General features: G+C 32.0%; 4 protein-coding genes across 4 annotated transcripts; 3 read left to right on the top strand and 1 right to left on the bottom strand.

Moving 5' to 3' along the window:
* The first annotated feature begins 821 nt into the window (after window positions 1-821).
* On the top strand, window positions 822-3139 carry Dus1 (Dihydrouridine synthase 1). Its single transcript, XM_089699266.1, has 7 exons — window positions 822-1161; window positions 1242-1401; window positions 1587-1782; window positions 1857-2105; window positions 2191-2446; window positions 2525-2698; window positions 2857-3139. Exons 1-7 carry the CDS (start codon window positions 946-948, stop codon window positions 3025-3027), a joined length of 1422 nt encoding a protein of 473 aa, XP_089555392.1. The 5' UTR covers window positions 822-945; the 3' UTR covers window positions 3028-3139.
* Window positions 3140-8072: 4933 nt separating this feature from the next.
* On the top strand, window positions 8073-10546 carry LOC149485942 (palmitoyltransferase ZDHHC1). Its single transcript, XM_089698645.1, has one exon. It carries the CDS (start codon window positions 9343-9345, stop codon window positions 10336-10338), a length of 996 nt encoding a protein of 331 aa, XP_089554771.1. The 5' UTR covers window positions 8073-9342; the 3' UTR covers window positions 10339-10546.
* Window positions 10547-10678: 132 nt separating this feature from the next.
* Window positions 10679-21343, bottom strand: BI-1 (Bax Inhibitor-1). Its single transcript, XM_089698671.1, has 5 exons — window positions 21102-21343; window positions 20506-20732; window positions 20066-20292; window positions 11017-11187; window positions 10679-10853 (listed from the first exon to the last, which is right to left on the bottom strand). Exons 1-5 carry the CDS (start codon window positions 21146-21148, stop codon window positions 10821-10823), a joined length of 705 nt encoding a protein of 234 aa, XP_089554797.1. The 5' UTR covers window positions 21149-21343; the 3' UTR covers window positions 10679-10820.
* A 219-nt stretch (window positions 21344-21562) lies between these two features.
* On the top strand, window positions 21563-27422 carry LOC149485940 (pre-rRNA 2'-O-ribose RNA methyltransferase FTSJ3). Its single transcript, XM_089698596.1, has 10 exons — window positions 21563-21729; window positions 21937-22694; window positions 22806-22967; window positions 23249-23338; window positions 23496-23657; window positions 23766-23967; window positions 24704-24964; window positions 26055-26261; window positions 26485-26684; window positions 26905-27422. Exons 1-10 carry the CDS (start codon window positions 21663-21665, stop codon window positions 27352-27354), a joined length of 2559 nt encoding a protein of 852 aa, XP_089554722.1. The 5' UTR covers window positions 21563-21662; the 3' UTR covers window positions 27355-27422.
* The last annotated feature ends 256 nt before the right edge of the window (window positions 27423-27678 follow it).

Raw genomic sequence — 27678 nt, 5'->3', positions numbered from 1 at the left:
ATTAGTAGGATACGACTATTGATTTGTAAAAAGATCAACTAGGTGGAAGTCAGATTCGCGCACGAAGGGTTCCGTATAATTCTATGAATGAATCTATGAAAACAGGAAAAAATACGTACCTTTTTACGAAACCATAAAAACAACCTAAACCGAAATAACTACCTAATAATATTTTTTTATAAATACCACTACCATACAATGCAAGGCAGTCAATACGCATCGTAAATGAATAATTCCAAATTAAACGAATCTTAAATTATCTTCAAGCAATTTTATAACTTAATTTTTTTATTTATCGATATTTTAGTATTCGATAAAGTAAAGGCAAGCACTACCTTTTTAGAACAAAAAGTGGCTACATGTGGATTTGAATGCCAAGCAGATAACAGTGTGTTGTCTCTTTCTATCGCATTAATTAGGGTATTGAATAAAAGAGAGCCACTATATAAGAATCGTTCAATTAATTGTTACTTCTCCAGGCTTGTTAATTGCTCCGAGAACTGTGTATATCTGTCCTCTTTTTTCGCATGACATTTTGTCATAAGCCAAAAAGGCCAAACTAGTGCTTTATAGGCTTTATTGTTCAATTAATTGTCTTCTCCAGGCTTGATAATTGCTCCGAGCTAGGATCGGTTTTTGCGCCATGGTGGCCATCTCTGAGGTGGCCATACTTATATTACTTGCTCTGTGGTGGCCATGGTGCACGTTGCATGTTGATTTCATACCATGTCAAATTGTCAGCTATCAAATTGACATTATCAATAATGTCAATATCATGTTGGTCAGTTGGTGAACGTAAATCACAGAGCAAGTAATGAACGTAAATAAAAAGTGCAAAAAATATTAAAATGCTCATATTCTAAGTAATATTAATTAGATTTTGAAATATAGTGAACGAACATTGTTTATTGTAATTAAATAGAAAAAAAAAATTATATCCATAAAATGTCGTACGAATGGTTTGAACGTATTGGGCGACCACGTTTTGTTGTGGCACCTATGGTTGATGCGAGTGAACTCGCATGGAGACTATTATGTCGAAGACATGAAGCAACGTTGTGTTATACTCCTATGCTACACAGTGCTATATTTATCAAAGATCCCAAGTACAGAAAAGAGAACTTTACTACATGTACAGAAGATCGTCCATTAATTGTTCAGGTTTTTTCTGATTCTAATGTTTCTATTCCTTTTAATTTAATAGCTCTTATTTACAATAAATGACCATCACTTTGTTATAGTTTTGTGGAAATAATCCAGAAACAATGGCAACTGCTGCAAAGTTAGTTGAAAAAGATTGTGATGCCATAGATGTTAATCTTGGTTGCCCTCAATCGATAGCCAAGCGTGGTAGGTATGGTGCGTTTCTTCAAGATGACTGGGACCTTTTAAAGGAAATTGGTAAGATCACTCTTCCAGTACAACATAAGGCAACCCAATGCACTAAGAATATCTATGTATTTTGCTTTTTATATTTACCTCAATTTATATAATTCTGATTCAAGTAGATTTGTTATCCTAAAGCTATTTGTGGAATGGAAACTGTGACTTGTGAGCATACTAAAATATGAATATTTTTTTTTCAGTATCTACTATGTCAAAGGCAGTATCAATACCAATTACATGTAAAGTAAGAATTTTTGAAAGTGTAGAAAAATCAGTGGAATATGCATTGATGTTACAAGCTGCGGGATGCAAGCTCCTCACCGTTCATGGGAGAACTAGAGATCAAAAGGGACCATTAACAGGTGTTGCAAATTGGGATTATATCAAAGCTGTTAGGTTAATCTTTATTTTAATAAAAGTTTTTTTGGTATGAAAATTATTCAGATTATATTACTTTTCCTTCTTTTCAGGAGTTCTGTATCAATTCCAATGTTTGCTAATGGTAATATTCAATGTTTAGAAGATGTATATAGATGTCTTGAGTATACCAAAGTTGATGGTGTTATGAGTGCTGAAGGTAATCTGACAAATCCTGCAATATTTGAAGGGATTAATCCTGTAACATGGGATATAGCTCTTGAATATCTTGAATTGGTGCAGAAATATCCATGTCCTACATCTTTTATACGAGGTCACTTGTTTAAAATATTCCATAAAATGTAGGTATTCCAGTACAAACAAAAAATCAATCAATATAAAATATTTATTAATTCCACTGTATTTTTTTTACTGTTTTTATTTCAGTTTTTCTTTTAATACCAATAATGGTGAAAGAGAACTTTTGGCCACTGGTCAAAATTTGAATGACTTTATAAAAGTATGTGAAGTATTGAGAGACAAGTACTTAGCATACCACCTTGGTGAGCAACAATTTGATGACAATGAGAACATCACAAGGCAAGGCTTCAATTTGATATTACCACCCTGGATATGTCAACCATATGTTAGAATGTCTCCTGAAGCACATACAGAAAAAATGCAAAATTTATGTAAAGTTCAGGTACATAGCTCATTTACAATTTACATTTTTTAATAACTACAGTGTGGCTATAGTACTTATTTTTGTAATTTGTTCTAGAACAGCACATCTGATATTAAAAGAGCACATGAAGATCTAGATGTTAATGGCATTTCTAGAAAGAAAATGAAAAAACTAAAAAGGATAATGAGAAGACCCAATAAACCAGATAATGATAAACAACAAAGCAGAACAGGAGATATTTGTGTCAATCACTCCTGCCCTAATCCTCTTGTGAGTGCATATTGCTTTAAAAATGTTTGAAAAAATACAGCTATTCACTATGAAAGTAAAATTTAACTGTCGGTTTAACCATATTAATTGTACATCTATTGATTCTCTAAAATTAAAAATCTTAATTTCCTTTTATGTATTTGTTAACTATTTTTCAGGGCGGAAAGTGCTTGTTTCGGTTTTGTAAGAAATGTTGTCGAGATAAGTGTTTTGAAGAAGATTTGGATTGTGAAGGGCATAGAATATTAGTTCATACCCGACGTCAAATGGCAAAGAAATTTGCTAAAGAAAATGGATTAGAAGATAGTATAAAAAATATTGATAAGTAATTGAATTTAATCTTATTTTTTTAGGAATATCAAGGTTGCCTTGATACTTGTACAAAATTGTATATTTTATTAATAATATAATATATTGAAACAAAAAAATTATGTCTTTCAAACAACTTATATTTTTAATTTGAGTTTTCATGCTTATTTATTTCACTGTTGTATATTTGCGTAATTTATATTACATATATTGGGATCATCTATACATATAATAAAATCGTAGGAAAGTCAAAACTGTACATTGAATATTTTTTTAAAAGAATACATAATCCATGATCTATAATCGATATAGAAGCCAAAAATATAGTTTTTAGAATTTTTGTCTGTTTGTCTGTTTGTCTGTTTGTCTGTTTGTCTGTATGTTTGTCCGAGCTAATCTCGAAAAGTACTGCATAGATTGACTTCAAATTTTGCATGAATATTACTAACAGGTCGTGTGAGGTTTTTTTAAACATATTATCATGCTATCACCTCCGGGGGAGGAGCTGTGAACCTTTACTTTTCTTACGTATTCCGTGTACTACGACAGCGTACAATCTAAAGACTCATGTTTAAATGTTGTTTTTGAGTAAGCCATGCTATTATGTAGCTTTACACTATAAAAACTACGTCATTTACGTAATTTGGGCAGAGAAACTGTTTAATGAATCTTAGTACTATAAAGACAAATTTGATTCAGCGCCATCTATGAGATTTCGTAAAAATCAAATCAATTTACATGTTAACACATTTTTAACATTGTGTTCAGTAGAACACAATGTTAAAAATTAATAATTTAAATATAATTATGTTATTTATTTATTTAACCCTTTAACCCATAATAAATCTTCCCTTCCCTATAAGGTGCGCTTATAATTCGTGTGAATATATACTACATTTTTAAAAGTGAGGGTAGATGTATATTATTTTAAGTCAAACTAGACACCATTACTGCAGTTAATCTAATATTGATTGTGTTCATTGGTTACATTTTTAAAAATCTTCGTGTTTTAATAATTCGATCACGAGGCGGGACTCTACAAAAAGGTTAGTTCGTTGATAATTATTATACCTTCATCATTTACATGTTGTTAGTAAAAATATACTTTGACTGTTAATACTTTTGTTCAGTATTTATCTGTATGATTATTGCTTGGTAATTAATATATTTTCATGTCGTATACCTAATTATAAACATAACTGTGATGTGAAACTAGCTGGATTTATTTTTACACACTCACAGTCTTATATTTTGTGTTAATGTTAAAATAGTATTAATAGTGTAAATCATAATATTTTTTCAAAGTTAAAAATATTTCCTTTTTTCTGATGGTGTTGGCATCGAATTAAACCGCGCTGTCGTTTCGTTCACAAAAAGTCATGTTATTAGGACCGAATATGTAGCCGCCTCAACTTACGGAAACGAGAGTAACCTGCGTTGTCTGTTAGTTATTATATAGTCGAATTTAACGTTACATGGAAATTGGAATCTAAATATATGTATACCTACTTATATTAAATCTGTAGAGGTCAATTCTGCACATGAAATATATTTCCTAAATAACTATCACGAGGTGATTAGAGATCGACATCGACGTCAAAAATGTTTGTCCGTCTGTCTGTCTGTATAACCGTTATAGAAACAAAAACTACTCGACGGATTTAAACGAAACTTGGTACAATTATTTTTCATATTCGTGAGCAGAGCAGCAACTTCATTTTTAAGCTTTCGTCGCGTGTGCGTTCTTAATGCGTGTATCTTAATGGTTAAAGCTACACAGAAATCAAGTATGAAAGAAATGTTCTCCATATTATATAAAAAATATCTCCCGACATCATAAATGTCTTAGATCTTTTATGGTTGAGCTTAGGAGTTCAAAGCTTTCTGATTATATTTGTCTACTAGCTGTCCCCGCGACTTCGTTCGCGTGGAATAGTGACTATGGGACCTATGACCATGGGCTCAGGGTGGGGCAACAATAAAAAATCATTTTTATTTTCATGCTCCCACTCCCGCGCCCACTCGCACTCCCACGCCATATGCCACGTTCAGTCCCAATCCCACGCCCACGCCCACTCCCTTTCACAATTAGTACCTACCAGATCAAAGCCAGGGTAAGCGCCCCACCCAGCCCCACCGTGGCTACACCCATGCTGAATTACTACTTAACATACAATTATTGAGTAAATACGTACAACCATACTGTACTGTTGTACTACCATAAATAATTAAAAGAATTGTTATTAAAATTTCTTACTAAACTGAGCTAAAAAACTTACGTACCAAATTATTAAAGAAAATCAAGAAATGAAATGCCTAACCTATACCAAATAGTTACTACATATTGTAATTAAAAATTATGATTAGTATATAATATCGAAATCAAAAAAGAAATGCCTAACTAATTCTACGTAAAATTTCTTTTAAATTATGTCATATTATTTTTTAGGAACCAGGGGGGGGGAGAGGAGCAAATTCTATTTCCATAATCTATGGTGTAGCCAGTAGCCACTGATCAGCTTAATCGATACTCAGTTTTTATCAAATCCAGAAACAAATCCAAATTAGATCTTTCCTGTCTCACGCACGTAACTAAAGGCTGAAGAGAGAGAGAGCACGTAACTAAACCGTTTAGACGAAGAAAAGTGTATAGAAAAAGGAATAAATAATTTCATAAACTTCCCGACGATCTTTAAAAATAAATTATAACTTTCATTTTTTTCATTCCCACTTTTACCCCTATGTAGGTATAATAAGTGGATGAACCAATTTTGATACACTTTATCTAAGAACCAGCGTCGGAAAATATTCTGCCTAACAAAAAAAACCGCATCTAATTCGGTTTACCTGTTAGCCAGCTACGGTGTCATAGACAGACACACACACACACACACACACAGAAATACATAGCGGTCAAACACATAACACCAGTCTTTTTGCGTCGGGGGTTAAAAAATATATAATACGACATAATTTAAAGGACATTTTATGTGGAAAATTTACCTATACACCAGGGTAGATAATTTTTGAAACAAAAAAAAATCGCAGTAGGATGAAACCCATTAGAAAAGGATATGATAAAAATGTAAGGAAAAATAAATTACGGTCAATCGGAGTTCGGGAAGTGGGAGGGGGGGAGCTTTTAAGAGAAAAAAATGGTTTCTCTCGATTTCTCGATAATAATAACACCTGCTAATTTTTTTCTACATATTTTAATTGTACAGACATCACTTTTCCACAATTTTATTATGTGTATTGATGATGATGATTGAGATTATAACACTCTTAGTCCGTTTTAATTTTTATTCACCCGCATCAGTGCCACCTAAAAAATCTTTATATATCGAAATTCGAGCAAAGTTAAGAAAATGAGAAACAAGAGTTCTCAAGGATCGTTAGAGATAAGAGGCTAAGGCTTACTATTGACCGAAAACAACATGTGTTATGCCGAACCTGAAACCGCTTCACAACGAGAATTGCGGCTCACAGCTGACCGCGAACGGCATGTACTATCCTGTGAGACCGAAACCTTCACTGAGGGTATATATAACGTCTCACAGCTGATCGCAAATGGCATATTGTACTATCCCGTGAGACCGAAACCCTCACTGAGAGGGAATTACGTCTCACAGCTGATCACGATCGTCATATTTTATCTTGAGAATTTTGAAACTTTTACTCAATATGAAGACCGTTTGACAAATAATAGGGTGCACCATAATATTATTCGATCTCTCGAAGATGAACATGAGCATAAGCAATGACTAGAGTAGGGACGCGAATATTACCATTATTTGAGACAAGAACGATTAATAAGTTTGTTTAATGAAAGATTAAGAATTGAAACTATTGGTCTCTTTAAACGGACGAATAGCGAGAGGCCCGTCTTATTGCAGACAGATTTCGACATAGTCTTAATGACTTAGAGGTAAACATAGAAGATCAATCTACAAATTCGGTGGTGTGGTCCGACAAAATAATATAAAAGTGGGTTTGCTTATAACCTCACAATTGATTACAGATCATCTTCTGTATAGGCGATATTAACGTAGTATGTTCTTTTTGTAATGCTTTAAAGTGGAGTAAGGAGTCGGCTTTCGTTTGAAGATACGCCGGAACCTTTGAAATCACTACTTTTAAGTTTTAGAGGAACATGTGCAATCTAAACAGTTCTTAGACAATATTAGCTCTTATAGTATTGCGTTTTAAATGATCCTTTGGTGCTCAACAATTATCAGATGCTCCTTTCATTCTTACTTTTAAGATACAAGGTCAAGTTTATCATTTGATAGGATCCCTTTTTCCTGAAGGCCAACCTAAGTTTCTTTAAATATATTTTGTATTCGACTACGACGAATAATCGAATACAAAAAATCAATATTTCTCGAATTTAAAACTGAACTCATTTCACAATTTTAGAACATGTTAATTCATCAGGTTAATATGCGTTTTAAATCGACATTAGAAGCTTTTCCTCAAGATGGTGATATTAATATAAAATTGGTATAAATGCCGATAGACGGAAGTCTATCAGCACTCAGGAATTCCCTGAGCGTGTTATAACGCCCAGGCCGCAGTATTACAATTTTTCCTACAGTAGGGCGACGAATGTATTTTCGCATAGCAACGGATGGGAACTCGTGGGGGGTAAAGTGACGCGGGCCACGTACCACAAACATCTTTAGTTTGTGGTACCGAGCGCGAAAGAAAGTCATCGTGTTTTTAGTAAAGTTACTATGTAAACTAACGTAATTTATTACTTAGGTACATATTCTATAATGGTGCGCTCAAACTGTTAATCTACATTTAATTAAGATTATTATTTTAATTACTAAGAAATGTAGAATTTAAATCACATTCATTCATGTTTTCCTCAGATATTCGATGTCTATGATTTTCGATGATTTTAAGATTTTCTTATCAGAGTATTCAATTTTAATGTAGTTAAATTTTATAAGAGACAATTAAGAACATTCAAAAATAAAGTGTCACGTATTTTTTTTAAACGACGAATGACGAAAAACGACCGAATCGCGGACGAAGTCGCGGGCAACAGCTAGTGGACGTATAAAAAAAGACGGACGGTATATCGCCTAAACATTGAGTGAAGCCTAGTAATGGCGGCGAAACATCCATGTGTGTGTGCCATGTTGCCATGGCAACAGCTGTGTTGATGACAATGGCGGCTGTATTTTTTTCTATAAATTTTGCCGTAATAATTTTGTCATTAAAACATAAAAGAAATAACTTGCTTCCCTGTGGAATGTAATCCCTTGTGATTTGTTATTTAAAATTGTACTGTTGCGACACCATTTAACCACGCAAGACGGCATTTTAAATATTTTTTGTGAAACAGTGACGCTGTTAATCAGTCGGTAGTTCACGACGTAATGGCGGCCGACTAGCTTACTATGGTGAGAGTGTGTGCGTGTTTATTGTCTTTACACGATCGCTAGCTTACTATGGTGGCTTCACGTTGTTTGTTCGTAATACGGCGTCCGTCTTTTTTTATACGTCCATGATTGGGATATTAATTTTATGTTTTTTGTCGCTACTTATTATGTTCGTAGTCCAGGATATTGCGTGATACGTGCAATTAGTCCTAGCCGTTGTCGTAAATTGTTGGCATTAAAATGTCGTAAAATTTCTACCATCAATGCAAATTGCAAGGTACCACCAAGACAAAGTAGTTTTAATTTGTTCATTCTTAACATTGAGATAATATTACTATACGTATGGAGGAGACACCACGAACAAAATCTGTGCGCCATTTTTTTGCTCTAACTAAGTTTTAAAAATTATTATCTAGTTAGGTTCTTACCGATGAAAGTTATTCCTTTGCACATTTCCGTATTATTTGTGCAATATCGTAACACACACGAAGGCATATTTGATGCGTTTCACTTTAAAACCATTAAAAAAAACCGCTCAACATACGCCACATGACGTATGTTGAGCGGAACATAAGTGATGTAGGCGGTGTCGTCTCCATATATCATGTATATCTCAATGATTCTTAAAAAAATATTCCGTTGGATGTAATTTGTGTGCACAGAATAACTTTCTCATCAGTAAAACAATAATGGATCAGGGGACGGTTATTTTTTATAAATACCCTCATATCATGATCATTTACTGAACTAAATCCTTGATAGAATTAAAAACAAAAAAATACTTTCTCTCTTTACTCAAGCTGAATGGTGGCGTGACCTGGTGGCGATGGTATCAAATGCGCGCGCAGAAATGACGTACTTTTTCATTAAGTTAATTGTGAGTATTTGTATAGACTCAGTGTCCACGGAAACCAAAAAATAAACTACGTTTATTAAACACAAATGGATGAAGGTGGTACATATGGACAAAAATTAAAGTACCTAAATAAACGACGCCTTCATGGATTACAATTACCCTTAAATTTGCAACAGATTTCTTTATGGGGAGTGTTACTGTTAACTGCATTGATAAACTTTTTAATTTTAGTGAAAATACAATTTGATGTGTTGGAAGTTGCCTCGTTTATAGTTTTTGTGGTTTTATACGCAAGCCATGTAGTATCACATATGTTTGCATTGATACTAGATCCTAGTGAAGAAGAGCTTCGCAAAAGAGACACTATCGACGTTCCAGAATTCGATCGACACATACACGCCCATGTTATTGAGGATGGACGATGTCATTTATGCAACATATATACTACAGACAAAAAAACAAAGCATTGTGGGCTATGCAATAAGTGTGTTTATAGATTTGACCATCATTGTAAATGGTTAAATAATTGTGTAGGAAAAAGAAATTATTTCGCCTTCTTAGGATGTGTTTGCACTGCCCTGCTGATTTCAATTTTCACATCCTGTCTATGTGTTATAGATATTGTATTTTTTTATAAAAATCCAATGAACCTTGGAGAAACTACGCTGAATTACATTAACTGCACCTCAATAGATAACGGATATTATTTTAAATATTGTACTAATTCTATATCTTTTTTAATATTTTTAATAATTTATTTGTCATGCGGCATAGCAATTACTCTTGCGCTCTTACACTTGTTCTGTTTTCATGTATATATATCAATTTTGGGAATTTCGACGTACGAATACATTATAAGAAATAAGACGAAACCTTTTCGATTCCGGTGTTTCAGCGTGCCGAATTTGTATTTATTGAGTAGAAATAAGGATCCCCAAACAAAGCGTACGGAATTATCGAAAAACGCACCAAGTGTTACTAATTTAGTTGGTATTATAATCAACTACGAACTTGAAAAAGCTAAGAGAATTGTAAATTTCAACAATAAAATTCATCCGACTCAGGAAATAGTGGCGAATTGAGTACGTAGCCTGTAAGTATATGTAATAAAAAATCTAAAAAGTAAATCATTTAGTATCATAATCTCCCCTATGTGATGCATAAAAGTTTTTGGAATAAATCGTATTTTCCAAATGATGTTTCTAGTTACTTAATACTTACATATCTAGTTTAAAAACAAGTTTTTGAATCAGATCCATAAATTAAAATATATAATATGCTGGATGGTCTACTATTTATCAATGGAATATTCAATATAGTTTTTTATATTTTATAATTTATTAAAATCTTTCTTATAATTTGGATGATGATGATAAGATGGAGAGGTCATCCGTAAATGTGATGATTAATTAAAAAAATAAATAATTATTTAAACTTTATTATTTAATATAATATACAGATAATTTAGAACACAATAAAATTAAAAAAAAAAACACCCAACATAGTTTTACCAAATGCTAAACATTTAAAAATATTATTATTATGTTGTGTATTGAGCAAAGGTTTAATCACGTTTACGGCGACGGTTTTGCTCTTCCTGTAACAAAGCACAATTAATCATTACTTGCTATAATTCTTTAAAAACAATATGATTATTTTATTAAATGTATTAGACTTAAACAATTCAACTAGATAAATATATTTTTTATAAAATAGTATAATTGTACTTCTAAAAATAGTGAATTGAATTTATTGTTTACCTTTTGTGTTAGAATGATGACCAAACGTCTGAACATTCCAATGAAGTCAATAAACAGTTCCATAGCATGTTGTACAAAGTCCTTGTTGCCCATGCGACGTTTCTCAATAATAAGTTGTGTATCAAACAAAACAAATCCACACATGAGCATCAGTCCTAAGTAAAGGTGGGTCTGAAAAAGATGATAAATTAATTAGGTACTTTTGTCATTGTAATTTTCATAACTAAATTTTTTCTACTTGTATACAAATTGTCAAAATTAAGGTGATTGCAACGATCTGTTCCCAGCCAATATCCCGCTAGATGGCGCTGAATTCTACATTTCTAGTTTATTTGAGTTTTTGCGTAATTGGAATAGTCATCAAACCTAGGAATAGTCATGGCGGTTACTGAATATTATATTTTATTGAAATATGTTATATCATTGCCTTAAAATCCACCCAATTCGGTAAAATTATGCGTTTTAACATCTGTCATTGCATACAGGGTCGTTTACACACACAGACGTATACAAAAATGATAAAGATTTAACTCTAGATGGCGTGAATGTAAAGCGCGTCACACACGGTGAAGATACTACCTATAATATTTTATCTAATCTAGTAATATTTTATATTACAGTATCTTAAGGTATCCGGTATCAGCGTTCTGACCATCATTTTTCTTTTTTCGCTGTAGAACCGCCATCCTGTTACAAATGACCCACAAAGGAGAATGACCACGGGTGGTATCGGTAAAATTTTAGTTGTGCCACGTATTCGTTATATTGTTAATTCCTATTTGTATTTATAATGATCATATGTATCAATATTAAGTCTTAATTAAACCGGATAAATTGAAATAATAGTAAAAGTAAAAGTTGTTCTTTTGAAACATGTATGACTACGTATGGAATCGGTAAAATACTAGTTGTGTCACGTGTTCGTGATATTGTTAATTCCTATTTGTATTTATAATGATCATATTTATCACTATTAAGTTGTAATTATACCGAATAAATAGAAATAAAAGTAAAAGTTTTGTTTTGACACATACCTATATCTATCTCTCTTGCAAACGTCATATGTCATAGTTTCTATTTGAAATGTCAAATGAATGTGTTCGACGCATTGTTCGATGTTATTTTGAAATAATGTTTAAATTACGATTTACTTTTCACATTTGTCTTGTAAATTAAAATATTACCTATGCAATAAATGTAAAACTTAACGTTCATCGTTAGTTTAAACTCGATTAAGTAGTTTTTTGAAGTGTTGAATAAAACTATTGTTTTATTTTTATTGTCGCGAACTGCGGCTTATTTACATAAAAACTTTAATCATATCTAAAAGTACTAACATCAAGCTTTAAATTGAGCTATATTTCATCTTGACACAATAAGTTTGATTGCGATACCAAGTGCCATAGTCACTTGGGCAATCTCCTGTGGTTTTCATTTTTCTGTATGGGTAGACAAAACTTCAAAACGCCACCTGCTACGGTTTATATTATTATGAACGATTAGCTTTCCGCCCGCATTTTCAAAAAAAAAACCCGTATAGTTCCCGTTCCCGTGGGGTTTCCGGGATAAAACCTATTCAATGTGTCCAAGTTACGTTCTATATGTGTGCTAAATTTCATTGTAATCGGTTCAGTAGTATTTGCGTGAAACACACACATACACATCCTCACAAACTTTCGCATTAGTAGGAAGTAGGATTGTTATAAAAATAAAAGTTATATTTGTTGGCGTAAACTATTTTATTGTAATTTTGGGAAATAAATAATGTCAAAATTGATTACCTACAATAAAACGCAGTTTTATTTTATTACCTACATTACACTATTGTTTTTTTTTTATCAAAACATGTATTTGAAGTAGCAAATATGATATTATGCTGATCCAAGCATTTTCACTCAAAACTAATATCACTAATGATTTGTAAAAGTAAATTATTTCAAAATACATTTCATAACCAACAAGTAAGAATAATTATTCATACAACAACAAATCAAAAACACTATTTACTATGGAAAAAAAACCAGGAAGGTGAAAAACATATTTACGATTTCGATGCACTCGACTTTTAGTAAAATAATAGGTAAAAATATTATTATGGTTTTGATCACAGACATATATCTGTGGTTTTGATTTTAGCTACTAGTATCAGAAAGCTGCGTGTTCAATGCACGTCGGGGTCCCACAACTGTGGAGGAAGGAAGGTAGAATACCTCCATCGAATAAGTGAAGTTTCTCGACATACTCGATTTGCCGGCCGGCCTCAATGAAGATTGTCCGAAAGTTGTATATGTGCTCTGTAACGAAAAAATTTCGCTAGCGCGATTCAGAGTGAGGTGTCGTACAATATACCTAATGAAGTTTTTCATCTTTTTATTTTACTGCAAATACAAAATAAAAATTAAACAATGGTAATGTAAATTCTAAACAAACTACTACCAAAATACAATTAGAACAAAAATCATTTGACTTGTTTATTTCACCCAGAGGCCAGAGGCGGCTCGTGACAAAATTGTATAGGTGTTCACTTGAAATAAAACAACGAAAATACAATAGCGTTCGGGATGATTTATTACAAAAAAATGAGCACCACATTTTATAAATGTCTATAACACTAAAAATTACAAAGTACAGGCTATTTCAAAACGAATTCAATGACTAGGTATCAATAATTAGTAAATCACCGAATTTGCATTCGCGAGCGTAGGTATCCATAGTGTTTGTCACTGACGGTCACTGACCTCTATAACTTATAGTTATAGAGGTCAGTGGTGTTTGTTGTGTAAACATGTATGTATTTGAGTAGTTAGTAGCATATTATATTCTGAATTTCTGATCCATGCCTATTCACTCAAAACTAATAACACTAATGATTTGTAACAGTAAATTATTTCAATAGGTAGGTATTTGAACATTTCCCAACAAGACGTAAGAATAATTATTCGTAGGTATACAAGATACAATAACAAATCTAATACACTATTTATTATTTTATTATTTACTAGCGGTCCGCCCCGGCTTCGCCCGTGGTACATGTTTACGTTTTCTCTCCATAAGAAGTAATAGCTAGAGAGCTAGCGCAAAGCTACCTGTATGTATTTGACCAGACCTGGATTTTTGTGTGTTGATTCCCCTATACCTACTATACATGAGATGAGGAGTCACTAAGCCCAGAGTGGTGGACGGGGCGCGCGCTTAGGTAAGACAGGTGGAAATTTTTGGCGAACTTTGAAACCATTTGACCACGTCTGCCATTTTGATATTTGAAAATAGATTATTATTACTATCGGAAAATAACAATGGCAGACCATTATCACGCGGATAACATTCTGGCAGACACTTATGAAAGTGCTGAAAAAAATACAATTTTGAAAGTATTTGACCAGATCTGCCATTCATATATTTTATTTATTAGGGTCTTAAAAACTTATTTTCGAAACGGCAGACATTTTCATAGCGTACAGACTTCAGCAGACAACAAAACTTTACAGACTTCAGCAGTCAACAAGACTTAGCTTCTACATGGTCAGATGTATATATGTATTACGTTCCCTGACCTTACATCAATGATTTACTTTATTAATGTTTTTATGGTCATTTACATTTAATTTTGAAAACTATGGAATAAAATTTATAAATTTGATGATACAAAACTAAATATACATTTGTAAAGAATCTCAAATATAAAGTTGTGTTGCAAATAACAAATCATCATTTAAATATTTAGTTTATTTCTTTATTTAAGAAACAATTAACAATTACAAAACAACATAAAAAAACACGCATGCATTTATTGAAATGTTCATTCATCATCACTATCGTATGGCGTTGTGTGACTCGTCTTCATAATCCATTGAATCGGATTCTGTAAAAGTAAAACGTAAATTATATAATAAAAGAAATGAGTCATTATAAACTTACCTAGTAAGGCAATGCCTTTGATGTCGCACGATGCCGCCGCGCCGCCAGTGTAGGTACTTCTGCTGCTACATGAAAATATGCTAGGGTTGCAACAAATGGGAAATAAAACAATTGTGATTATTACTATTATGATGTAATCATTTATTCATATTATGTACATTCAAAACAATTGCTATTATTAAATCTGATGTAATTATTTTTTCATAAATATATAATTATTATTAATTACATAATATATTGCACTGTGAAATATTTACGTATCACTTTATTTTTGATGTTCTTAATTGTCTTTTATAAAATTTAAGTGACGCATTCGCATTGGGATCAACAATCCGATAAGAAAAGAATGGAGACAACATATACATAGCTTTGATTTCAATTCTACAGATACAAAATATACAATCTATCTAAAATGATACAACGGATGTTTCCTGCGTTTTCTCGTCAAAATACCGAAACAACGTAATTATTGTATAGTAGTTGGGCGTGAAAGTAAAAAAAACAAATGAAAAGTGTTTTCCATATGATTATTTATTAAATTTACGCGATTAAGAATAATTTCAACGATACAATTTAGTAACCGAGAATTCAGAGGATTAAAGAAAATACCTGCCTGATCATTTTATCAAACTCTAAAAGAATTATGGTTATTTCGCATCACTCGGTTTATTAGTTTGGTAATAATTATTAAAGGTAGTTACAACCCTAGCCATTGAGTCGAACGGTAGGCAACACAATATCGACTTTGTGCGGGTACATATGGTACATTTCTTCTTGCTGTGAAGCGTAATTATTATTATTAAGATTTTTTAGGCTATTTTGAATCAGCTGTTCTAATTTAATTCTAGAAATTTATTAAAACGTGATTTTTTTAAAGTATATTATGAGTTTATAAATACCTCAACCAATAGTTATTGTGTCCTATCCTCATTTCTTTATATCTTGGTAGTTAACTAAAGTGTTAAATTTACATAACCTCAACAACAACATTTACACTGCCACTGCACTAAAACTAAACTAACTAGCTCTCTAGCTATAAGAACCATCCTCGTACTTCAAGGGATATAATAAAAAAAGAATTATCGAAATCGGTTCAGCCGTTCTCGAGTTATGCGCTTACCAACACATTTTGCGATTCATTTTTATATATAAGACTAGCGGTCCGCCCCGGCTTCGCCCGTGGTACATGTTTACGTTTTCTCTACATAAGAACCATCCTCGTACTTCAAGGAATATAATAAAAAAAGAATTATCGAAATCGGTTCAGCCGTTCTCGAGTTATGCGCTTACCAACACATTTTGCGATTCATTTATATATATATATACTAGCGGTCCGCCCCGGCTTCGCCCGTGGTACATAATATTTACGTTTTCTCTACATAAAAACCATCCTCGTACTTCAAGGAATATAATAAAAAAAGAATGATCGAAATCGGTTCAGCCGTTCTCGAGTTATGCGCTTACCAACACATTTTGCGATTCATTTTTATATATAAGATAAGATTATGTGAAAATAACCAGGAAGGTGAAAAACATATTTACGAAAACATAGTAACATAATATGGCTGTCGCTACAATAATTATATTTCAATTTTATCTTTTTATACCTAGTAGAACTGGCCGACGAATAAAAAAAATCGTATTAGAATAAATACAATAAATTACGGAACAAAAAAAGGATTGTAACTGAATTAGGTATGTTTGTTTCTGGGCGCACCGTTTTCGACGACGCGACGCGCGACGTAAGCGTACAGGTACCTACTTTGCTAAAACAAACTAATAAAATTGTGTGTCTGTCTGAAAATTCGGAAAAGCATATTTTGCAAGTTTGTAATTACTTTGATAGTTTACCGATTTATAATAATTGTAATTATTGTAATTGTATAATATATAATTTGCAATGTGGTGAAATTTCATAAAAATCACGGGCCAATTTTTTGTTTTGAATCCCACCGAAAATATAATTGCGTTATTAGAATAATTAATTACTATACCTACCCACGATCAATTATTACAATATAGTCTCAAATGCATACTAGAGAAATATTGCAATTTGATTCAATTAAAATGCATAGCATACAAAAATAAATTCACAACACAAGAAATTCCGCGCGCAAATCATAGCGCGTGTCAATGAAATCAAGAATGTTTTATATCAAGCCGACGCGGACGACGACGCGACGCCGAACAAAAGTACCTACGACGGACGACCACGCTTCGAGTTGCCAAACAACATGAGTAATAAATTGTTTACAAAAAAAACAAGTTTTCCATTTTTCTGTATGAGTAGACAGAACTTCAAAACGCCACCTGCTACGGTTTATATTATGAACGATTGTTATAAAAATAAAAGTTATATTTGTTGGTGTAAACTATTTTATTGATCAATAATTTTGGAATTTAAAATTGTCAACATTGATTACAATAAAACGCAGTTTTATTTTATTACACTATTGTTTTTTTTATCAAAACATGTATTTGAAGTACCATATAATATTATGCTGATCCAAGCATTTTCACTCAAAACTTATATCACTAATGATTTGTAAAAGTAAATTATTTCAATATACATTTCATAACCAACATGTAAGAATAATTATTATTATTCCTAGCTACAACAACAAACCTAAAACACTATTTACTATGGGAAAATAACCAGGAAGGTGAAAAACATATTATTATTTACGATTTCGACGCACTCGACTTTTAGTAAAATATAGTAGGGAAACATAATATTATGGTTTTGATTTTTGCTACTAGTATAAGAAAACTGCGTGTTCAAACTACTTGTTTGTCTGTCTGAAAATTCGGAAGTACTTTGGTAGTTTACCGATTTATAATAATATTGTATATATCGTTGTTTAAAAAATATTCAAACACAATAAAATATGATATATGTACTGATTTATCACTGGTTTCAGTGATGAACTGATGAGTCAATTATAGCCACTATACTTTCGTCATACGTGTGTATGATTGATGTGATTTGCAACGTGGTGATATTTCAGAAAAATCACGGGTCAAATTGTCCCACCGAAAATATAACTGCGTTATAAGAATAACTATACCTACGATAAATTATACATAATACAATATAGTCTCAAATGCATACTAGTGAAATATTTTATTTGAATCAATAAAATAAAAAAATAAATAAAAAATAATAATAATACAAAAATAAATTCACAACACAAGAAAATCCGCGCGCAAATCATAGCGCGTGACAATGAAATCAAGAACTTTCGAGCCGACGCGGACGACGAAGGAGCCTAACAAAAGTACCTACAATCATAGGCGGCTCGTGACAAAATTGTATGGCCGTGTTCACTTGAAATAAAACAACGAAAATAGGTACCTACAATAGCGTTAGCAGTACAAAAAAAATGAGCACCACATTATAAATGTCTATTTATACACTAAAAATTATAGAGTATTTCAAAACGAATTCAATTATTATTTAGCAATAATTAGAAAATCCCCGAATTTGCATTCGTGATCGTATTCATAGTGTTTGTCTACACTAATATTATAAAGAGGAAAACTTTGTTTGTTTGTTTGATTGTAATGAATAGGCTCATAAACTACTGGACATTTTACCAATGTTTGCAAGTTTGTGATTACTTTGATAGTTTACCGATTTATAATAATTGTATACTTATATCATTGTTTAAAAATATTCAAACACAATATGATATAGGTACTGATTTATCACTGGTTTCAGTGATGAACTGATGAGTCAATGTTAGCCACAATACTAATCACTTTCGTCATACATGTGTATGAACTATGATTGATGTGATTTGCAATGTGGTGAAATTTCATAAAAATCACGGGCCAATTTTTTGTTTTGAATCCCACCGAAAATACATATATTACTAATTGCGTTATTAGAATAATTAATTACTATACCCACGATCAATTATTACAATTTACAATATAGTCTCAAATGCATACTAGAGAAACATTGCAATTTGAATCAATTAAAATGCATAGCATACAAAAATAAATTCACAACACAAGAAATTCCGCGCGCAAATCATAGCGCGTGTCAATGAAATCAAGAATGTAATTTTATATCAAGCCGACGAGCGACGACGCCGAACTAAAGTACCTACAGTACCATTTACCTTCAGTGTACAATACAGTTTACAGACCTACGACGGACGAACAATAATGAGTAATAAATAAAAAAAAACATAGTTTCTAAGGTCATTAGTTTTATTTTATTTTATTGTTATTTTCTTTGAACGATTGGAAATGAAATTACTCAATTTTTACACAGAACTTTGATTTATTAGAATTATGCTCATTATGCATAAGATAACGAACGCGAATGCACGACATCTAGCGCGTCAATGTCTAAACATCGCCTTTCGTTTAGACATTGACGCGCTAGATCTGTAATAAGTAAGCGTCTATGCGCTAGATGTCGTGCTTTATGTCGTGTTTCGCTTGGCAAAAGTCACGCACACTACTGTAGAAGTGTCAAATTTTTCCGGTATTTTACTGTTGTTTTTCTAAGTAAATATTGTAAATTATTGATTAAAAAGGTCGAACGCGCACACATTTCATTATAGAGAAGTGATAAAATGATTAGTTTTAAAGAAATAGTGTCTGTGTTAAGTGTTTAGAGGTAATCAAAAATGTATGGAGGGACGGTCGGAACATCAACCTTAAAATACTTCTTCATATAGTTGAGAATCTATAGAATGTTATGAAATTTTATCAGATAATGTATTAATTTATACTAGGCATTGTATGGTCTCTAAACTTAAATATTATAAACAATCCATTAAAAATTAAAAACTTTGTCTATTATTTTTCTTCAAAAAGTGATATTTTATGTTTTTATTCATGAGTGTTGCAATTATTCAGTACATGTGATTAAAAAGTGGAAGGAGAAAACCACATTCTATTGAAACAATATTACCTTATACTATATCCTAAAATAATGTTGAAGTTTTTAAATATTCAAAGATGAACTAATGCTTAATACCTAACAAGCTTATCAGAAAGATATGATTTACAGATGAATGATACTCCACACACTCGACAAAATAAAAATACATATTATAAAAATTAAAAATACACAAAAACAGATAACGAAAACCTGTATAGTTGTAGTACTTACTTGATAGAGGAAATGAGATTGCATAAATATGTTGGCCAATGACATCAAAGACATTGATGTGAGCAGGGTCATCAGTGTTCCTCCTAAGAACAACCAACTTCCACGTTCTGCTAGCATGGCAGCAATAGAGAAGCAAACAAACACAAGAGTTGTTCCCAAAAGTGCTGTTACAATGATCGCTGGGTCAACTACGCTCACATATTCCATTAGTGGCCCTAAGCTCATTCCTGAAAAAATTGCGACATCAAGTTAAAAGTTGCATAATAACTTTGTACTTTATTTGAAATCATTATGAAATAGCATTATTGACATCTAATACAATAACAAGTTCCATATTTTATATTGGAAAGATAATTAGTTTCATTTCTTCAATTAGTTTCATGGTCAAATTTATTATCATACATATAGGTATGCAGGAAAGGACATGTCATCAAACTTACCTGAAGTTAAACCAAATCCAAGTAGATAGCCCAATCGCAATTTTGTGTTTTTACCATCATCAGGAGTTGCAATTAACATCAGCATTAATCCCGCTCCTATAATTGCCGACAAAAAGCCAGCTTGGAATCTTGTGAACATATCAACATATACACCAGCTGATGCAGCAGTACATGTCATCATTAAGGTTCCATATACATTTTTTAAATGCTGTCGTACTGGCGGTTCACTGAAAGGGAAAGAAATATTAAAGATTATAACTTGTTTGTAATATTAATTACTTGCATTTCACATTTTTAGCTTGTAAATGATATGTATTAGTAAATGAGCAATCTAAACTAAAGAAATAGAATAAACAAACATAATCATAATATTTCGTCACGCGCGATTGTATGTTCAGAGGATTGTAGTAAATCCATCGGTAACGTTCTAGAAGAATGGCGTAATGATACATAATACTTTCAATACATACGCACTATAAACGGATTTATTAATTTTACTTAGTAGCCTGTATAGTTTGTTCCTATCACATGAGTGAGACTCCAATTGTTTGAATTTAACCATTTGTTTTGATTAAACTATCATTAAAATTACTTACAGTCGATTTTGGAAGCTGTTTATAAACGTTTGTATATTTGGAGTCATCTTGAATCTCGTACAAAATATAAAGCAGAAAATAAGAACACTGGAGACAAAGAGAAATCACGAACGCGTTACAAATTTATCACAATTCACAATCGTAGTAATTTATCTTCGAGTATGCTGTACTTTGCACTGAGAAATCACAAATCACAATGTGTAAAATAAAAATGGATGACTATTGACTCCTCTGACTCGCTAGTCATGACATGACGTGTACCTAGATTAAATAAATTTTTTATCAATAACACTGAGCAGGGACACAAAAGTCTTTCATTAATATATTATAAAAGATAATAATTAATCAAAATATGTTCATTACTTCCATTTCCCACATTATTATTTTATTAAAAAATTACCTAAATATTAAGGTCATGAAAAAATGGTTATCTGTGAAAAGTGCAGAAATTTATAAACGTCAAATGTAAAACGTCAAAAGTCAAAACATAACCTATTTGGAAAGTAGTGCTGTTCACGTTGTATGTTTTATTTTCAAATGACTACAGGATAATTTTTCAACATGGGGAAGAAAACTAAAGTTGGAAAACAGCGGAAAGATAAATATTACCAATTAGCTAAAGAAACAGGTGAGCTATTTTTATTTGTTACTCAATTACATTTCTTGATACAATTTAAAAATTTGCGACTTTATTATGTAAACGTTGGCACTTATTGTTTATTCGTGTTATTTTCTTTTATCCTTTATGGAAAGGATAAAGGTAATAACAAATATTAGTACGTTAACCAGTTATTAGTATAAATTTTTTAGTTATTCAATGCTTTACATGTTTCAGGTTATCGTTCACGTGCTGCGTTTAAGTTAATTCAATTAAACAGAAAATTTGGATTTCTTCAGAAATCGCGAGTATGTATCGATTTGTGTGCTGCTCCCGGTGGGTGGATGCAAGTGGCCCACCAGAACATGCCACTTTCAAGTATTGTCATAGGTATCGACTTGTTCCCAATTAAACAAATACCAGGCTGTATAAGTATCACAGAGGACATTACAACAGAAAAATGTAAAGCTGCTATTAAAAAGGAAATCAAAACTTGGAAAGCTGATGTAGTCTTGAATGACGGTGCTCCCAATGTTGGATTGAACTGGATACATGATGCATACCAACAAGCTTGTCTCACTTTAAGTGCTTTAAAATTGGCTACACATTTTTTAAAGCAAGGAGGATGGTTTGTTACAAAAGTTTTCAGATCTAAAGATTACCACGCTTTACTGTGGGTTTTAAAACAATTTTTCAAGAAAGTTCATGCAACAAAACCACAGGCTTCTCGTAATGAGTCGTCTGAAATATTTGTTGTCTGCCAAGGATATATTGCTCCTGATAGCATTGACCCTAAACTTCTTGATGCTAAATATGTCTTTGAGGAATTGGAGATGGTTAAAAAACACCAAAACAGTATTTTGCATCCAGAGAAGCAAAAGAAAGCTAAAGCTGAGGGTTACAAAGAAAATGATTATACTACGCACCACAAAATTAATATGTCTGATTTCATAAGTAAAGATGACCCCATTGACCTACTTCAAGAATGTTCAGAGGTAAATTGAGTTTTAAAAAAGTACTATTTAATTAATTGATAATATTTTTCAACATACACAAATATTTTATTCAAATGAAATTAAATTTTAATTACCTTTATCATTCTATAGATTGTTATTGATGATGAAGAAATAGAAAATCATCCAAGAACTACGATAGAAATCAAAGAATGTTGTAAAGATATTAAAGTGTTGGGCAGAAAAGATGTAAAAGCGTTGTTAAATTGGATTAAACACATGAAGGAATTGAAAAAGGTTCAGCCAGAGCAAGAGGTAAGTCTACTTATTTAATTAATTAAAATAAGTTATTTTAAATATGTATTCTGTCACACTGTAATGTGTGGTGTGATTATTGAATTCAATAACATAATTTATTATTACAGAAATAGTTCATGACCTATCCTTAATTTCTGAAAAAAAAAAACAACACAATTTTCTTTTAAATAGCATTTTAATTATTAGAGCCAGTTTGATGATTACACAAAATATTATTAACATTGACTATAATGTGTCATTGGGGTAAATTATTAAGAAATATTTTTTATTTATTAAAGGAAAAATCAGAAGAAGAACAGGAAGATACTGAGAAAGAAGATGATGAAGATAAAGAAGATAATGTGGATGAAGAAATAGCAGAATTACAGGTATTCCATATGTTTATTAAGATTTGTTGAGTATTGTAGAAAAATATTCTCCACAAACAAATTAATAAATGTAAATTTTTCCTCATTTTTTGTTATAAAAATTTGTTATATACAATATGTAATAGTTTTCTTAAATGTTAAATGTATTAATTATTAGGGTGAAGAAAAACGTCAATTAAAACGCAAAAGAAAACAATTAAACAAGCAGAGACAAAAATTAGCAGAAAAAATGAATCTGAAAATGGTTTTGAAAGGCGATGATGGACCAATTATGGAAAGCCATGATATGTTTAGTCTGAAGGATATCAAAGACGCTAAGGTTGGTACTAATTTTTTATAAAATACCTATTTTAAATATTTATTGTGGTTCTTTTTTTATAGGAAATATTCAACATTAGTCATATACCTACTTAATAATGATTTTCAGCAATTAAACATGGTGATTGACCAACCGCCAGATTTAGTAGCAGAACAGAGTGATTCTGACGATGAAATGAAGGTTAAGCCGAAATTTACTAAATATGATGTAGATTCAACTAAACTTGATTCTTCAGGCTTGTATTACAAAGACTCTGACAGTGAACTTGAACTGGAAACAGATTCAGAAGATGAAGATAAGGAATCGCTAGGTAAAATTCTTTTATCTATTACATATAATAAATCTGTAGAAGTACAGAGAAGTGTGTGTCAATTCTGTACATTGAAAATATTGAAAAAATAAATAGCAGGGGGTGTTACTGGATCGATACCAAACCCAAATATGTGATTAAAAAAATTTTTGTCTGTCTGTCTGTCTGTCTGTCTGTCTGTATGTGAAGGCATCACGTAAAAACTAACAGTTCGATTTCGATGAAACTTGGTATAATTATACCTTATTATCCTGGGCATAAAATAGGATACTTTTTATCCCGGAAAAATACGTAAGTAGAAATAAATAAATCTTAATTTTTCCGCGCGGACGGAGTCGCGGGCGGAAACTAGTTTTACAATAATATGGTTACAATAGTATAGATCTTTTATAGCAGTCAAATTTTTATTAGTAAACTGCTCACAAAGACATTGATACTTGATAAATGTTATTTAATTGTATTTATATTATACTAGATTTCCGCCCGCGGCTTCGCCCGCGTTTCCTTTGAAAACAAAGGAAAACCCGAATAGTTCCCGTTCCCGTGGGATTTCCGGGATAAAACCTATCCTGTGTGTTAATCCAAGTTACCCTCTATGTGCTAAATTTCATTGTAATCGGTTCAGTAGTTTTTACGTGAAAGAGTAACAAACATCCATACATCCATACATCCATACTTACAAACTTTCGCCTTAATAATAGTATTAAGATCTATATAGATATCTTTTCTTTCACAGGTTTCTCAGACTCAGATGATGATACTAAAAAGATTGATAAAATCACGAAAATGAATACTCTACGAAACAGCCAGCTCAAAACGGTACCAGCGAGTGCCAAGAAGAATCCGCTGTTGACAGACTTAGATGACACAGACCCAGTATCTAGGAGATCTATGAAAGCAGAGTTATGGTTCCAAAAGGACAGTTTCAAAGACATTGACGATGAAGATGATGAAGGTGTCGATTTGGATAAATTAGCTGCGACATACAAGAAGAAAGGTATTTATGTTCATTTGTTTTGTTACAAAAAAGTCATGGGCAATTATTGTTGACATATAATTTCAGTAGCAGAAATAATAATGTATTATGCGAAATATTTGGGATAATATTATCCCAAATATTTCTTTCTTTCTTTCATATTATGTATTTAATCACTACATAGTATAAAACAAAGTCGCTTTCCCTGTCCCAATTTCCCTTTGTATGCTTAAATCTTGAAAACTACGCAACGGATTTTGATGCGGTTTTTTTTAATAGATAGAGTTTAAGTATATAATTTATTAGGTTTAAGTCAAAGCGGGCGAAGCCGCGGGCAGTAAGCTAGTTATCACTACATAGTATAAAACAAAGTCGCTTTCCCTGTCCCTATGTCCCTATGTCCCTATGTCCCTTTGTACGCTTAAATCTTTGAAACTACGCAACGGATTTTGATGCGGTTTTTTTTAATAGATAGAGTGATTCAAGAGGAAGGTTTATATGTATAATAACATCCATTAAATAGTGGAGAAGTACTGTTATTTTTGAGATTTCTAATGTGATGTCGTAAAAAATTACATTTTCTCCGCTTACATTGCAAACGCAGGCTAAACCCTACGAGTTTTATCAAAATAATGTACTAAGTATTATACACATTGAAAAGATCTACAGAAAAGTCCGCGATGGTATATGTCTATCTCTTATGGATAACCCACAATAACTTTTTTTTGTCATTTACTTTTTACGACAAATAATGGCAAATTTTCGATGCGATTTTAACCAATACAGCATTAATCCTTAACAAATTAAATACCTTGAATACATTGTTCATTTAATATAGATCTATATGGCCCTTTACACCGTATGATTTAAGTGAATATTTTCGAAGATGTTACAGATTTAAAAATTGCGGGACGTAGCGTTTGCGGCGGTACCGGCCGGCCGCCCGGCTATCTATTTTATACCCGTGCGAAGCCGGAGCGGGTCGCTATGTTTTTATATATGTACAACGTTCACAGTTTTTCTGTAGTGTATTTTTAGTATCAGCATTGCACCCGTGCGAAGCCGGGGCGGGTCGCTAGTTATATAATAATCAAATGTAATTATGTTCTAGGTAAAAAGGTTGCAGAGAATGCAGTTATTCTATCAGATCAGAAAAATGGCGTGAAACGGAAGAAAATGGAATCGGAAAGTTCAGATGATTCTGATGATTCTGGGGATAGTGATTATGATGTTGAAGAAAATGTGGCTCCCGATACACAAAAGACGGGAGCAAAGAGCACTCAAAAAGATGGTTTTGAAGTTGTGTCACAAGACCCAGGTAGACTTTATTTTCTTAAACATAATATTATAACGTTGATTTATATTGATAAAACATATTTATTGTATTTTGTTAATATCTCCTGTTTAAATCTATTGACATAGGAAAATTAACTTATACATATTTTTTAAATTACATTTACTTACATTTTGCTAGTTACCAAGGTTTTTTAATATTTTATTGAAAGATCAAATAATCATTCATTGATGTTATTTTTTCACAGAATTGAAAAGATTAAAGAAATCAATAAAAATGGATGCCCAAACGTTAGCATTGGGAACAATGATAGCCACATCAAAGAAGTTCAAGCGCGATCTCATTGACGACGGATGGAATCGATACGCGTTCAATGACAAAAACCTGCCCGATTGGTTTGTGGAGGATGAAAGTAAACATATGCGCAAGGAGGTCGCTGTTCCAGAGGTTTGTATATTTATTTTAATAAAACCTTTATGGTTCATTCTTATTGAATTTTTTACTATAAGTAGTATTTTTTATCTGTAAAAATATTATTCAAAATAGATAAATAATAAAAGATATTCAATATAGAATTTTGATATTGTTTATGAGTGTGCAGTGTATGTACCCATTGTTTTTTCAATAAAAAAATGAATACTAATAATGCTCTTAATGTTTATTACAGAAATATACAGAAGAATATAAGAATAGGTTGCAAGACATAAATGCACGACCAATCAAGAAAGTGGTTGAGGCTAAAGCTAGAAAGAAGAAGCGCATGATCAAGAAGATGGAACGCGCAAAGAAGAAGGTTGAAGCTGTTATGGAGAACGCAGATATGTCTGAAAGAGAAAAGGCGCAACAAGTCAGACAACTGTACAAAAAAGCACAATCCGATGGTAAGAAGAAGATCACATATGTCGTGGCTAAGAAACACACCACAGCAAAACGTATGAAACGACCGAGCGGAGTAAAGGGACAATATAAGGTAGTAGACCCGCGTATGAAGAAAGACTTACGAGCGCAAAAAGCAAAGGAAAAAACGAAAGGACGGGGTAAAAAAGGAAAAACCATGAAACAAAATAAGGCTAGCAAACCTAGACCTAGCAAAAAGAAGGGAAAGAAAGCAAAATAAATGTGTTAAGTATTCTTAACAAATTTTTATGTACAATTTTTAACTTAATAAAAAGTCTAATTACTCAAGCCCTCATCCTATTTTTGAAACTTCCCTTTTATAATTCGGCATGATTTCATAGGGGAGGCCCGTTTCCCAGCAGTGGGAACGTATATGATGATGATAATTTCCTAAATAAACTGTAGCATGTAAAATACACTTGAATGGAGAGAAAGTAATTTAATATTTCGAGATACGCATATATGTGTATCAAATTCGATAAATTAATTAAAACAATTTTCTTCTTATAGCACATATTAAAACGTGTTTATTTTATTATATTGT

Source organism: Colias philodice, chromosome 9 (assembly GCF_061535455.1).
Source record: "Colias philodice isolate Cphi_HAF_F1 chromosome 9, ilColPhil1 Martin Lab GWU primary, whole genome shotgun sequence".
Taxonomy (NCBI): Eukaryota; Metazoa; Arthropoda; class Insecta; order Lepidoptera; family Pieridae; genus Colias; species Colias philodice.
Note: the sequence above shows the minus strand (reverse complement) of the source record. Positions and strands in the feature narration are given on the sequence as shown.

Bases quoted from the DNA above. Each gene is read 5' to 3' on its own strand.
- Dus1 (XM_089699266.1), top strand. From the start codon at position 946: ATGTCGTACGAATGGTTTGAACGTATTGGGCGACCACGTTTTGTTGTG. The intron at 1,783-1,856 runs GTTAATCTTTAT...CCTTCTTTTCAG, and splicing joins GATTATATCAAAGCTGTTAG to GAGTTCTGTATCAATTCCAA. The intron at 2,699-2,856 runs GTGAGTGCATAT...ACTATTTTTCAG, and splicing joins ACTCCTGCCCTAATCCTCTT to GGCGGAAAGTGCTTGTTTCG.
- LOC149485942 (XM_089698645.1), top strand. From the start codon at position 9,343: ATGGATGAAGGTGGTACATATGGACAAAAATTAAAGTACCTAAATAAA.
- BI-1 (XM_089698671.1), bottom strand. From the start codon at position 21,148: ATGACTCCAAATATACAAACGTTTATAAACAGCTTCCAAAATCGACT. The intron at 20,733-21,101 runs GTAAGTAATTTT...TTTCCCTTTCAG, and splicing joins AACAGCTTCCAAAATCGACT to TGAACCGCCAGTACGACAGC. The intron at 11,188-20,065 runs GTAAGTACTACA...CATCTTTTTCAG, and splicing joins AATCTCATTTCCTCTATCAA to ACCCACCTTTACTTAGGACT.
- LOC149485940 (XM_089698596.1), top strand. From the start codon at position 21,663: ATGGGGAAGAAAACTAAAGTTGGAAAACAGCGGAAAGATAAATATTAC. The intron at 23,968-24,703 runs GTAAAATTCTTT...TTTCTTTCACAG, and splicing joins TGAAGATAAGGAATCGCTAG to GTTTCTCAGACTCAGATGAT. The intron at 26,685-26,904 runs GTTTGTATATTT...TGTTTATTACAG, and splicing joins AGGAGGTCGCTGTTCCAGAG to AAATATACAGAAGAATATAA.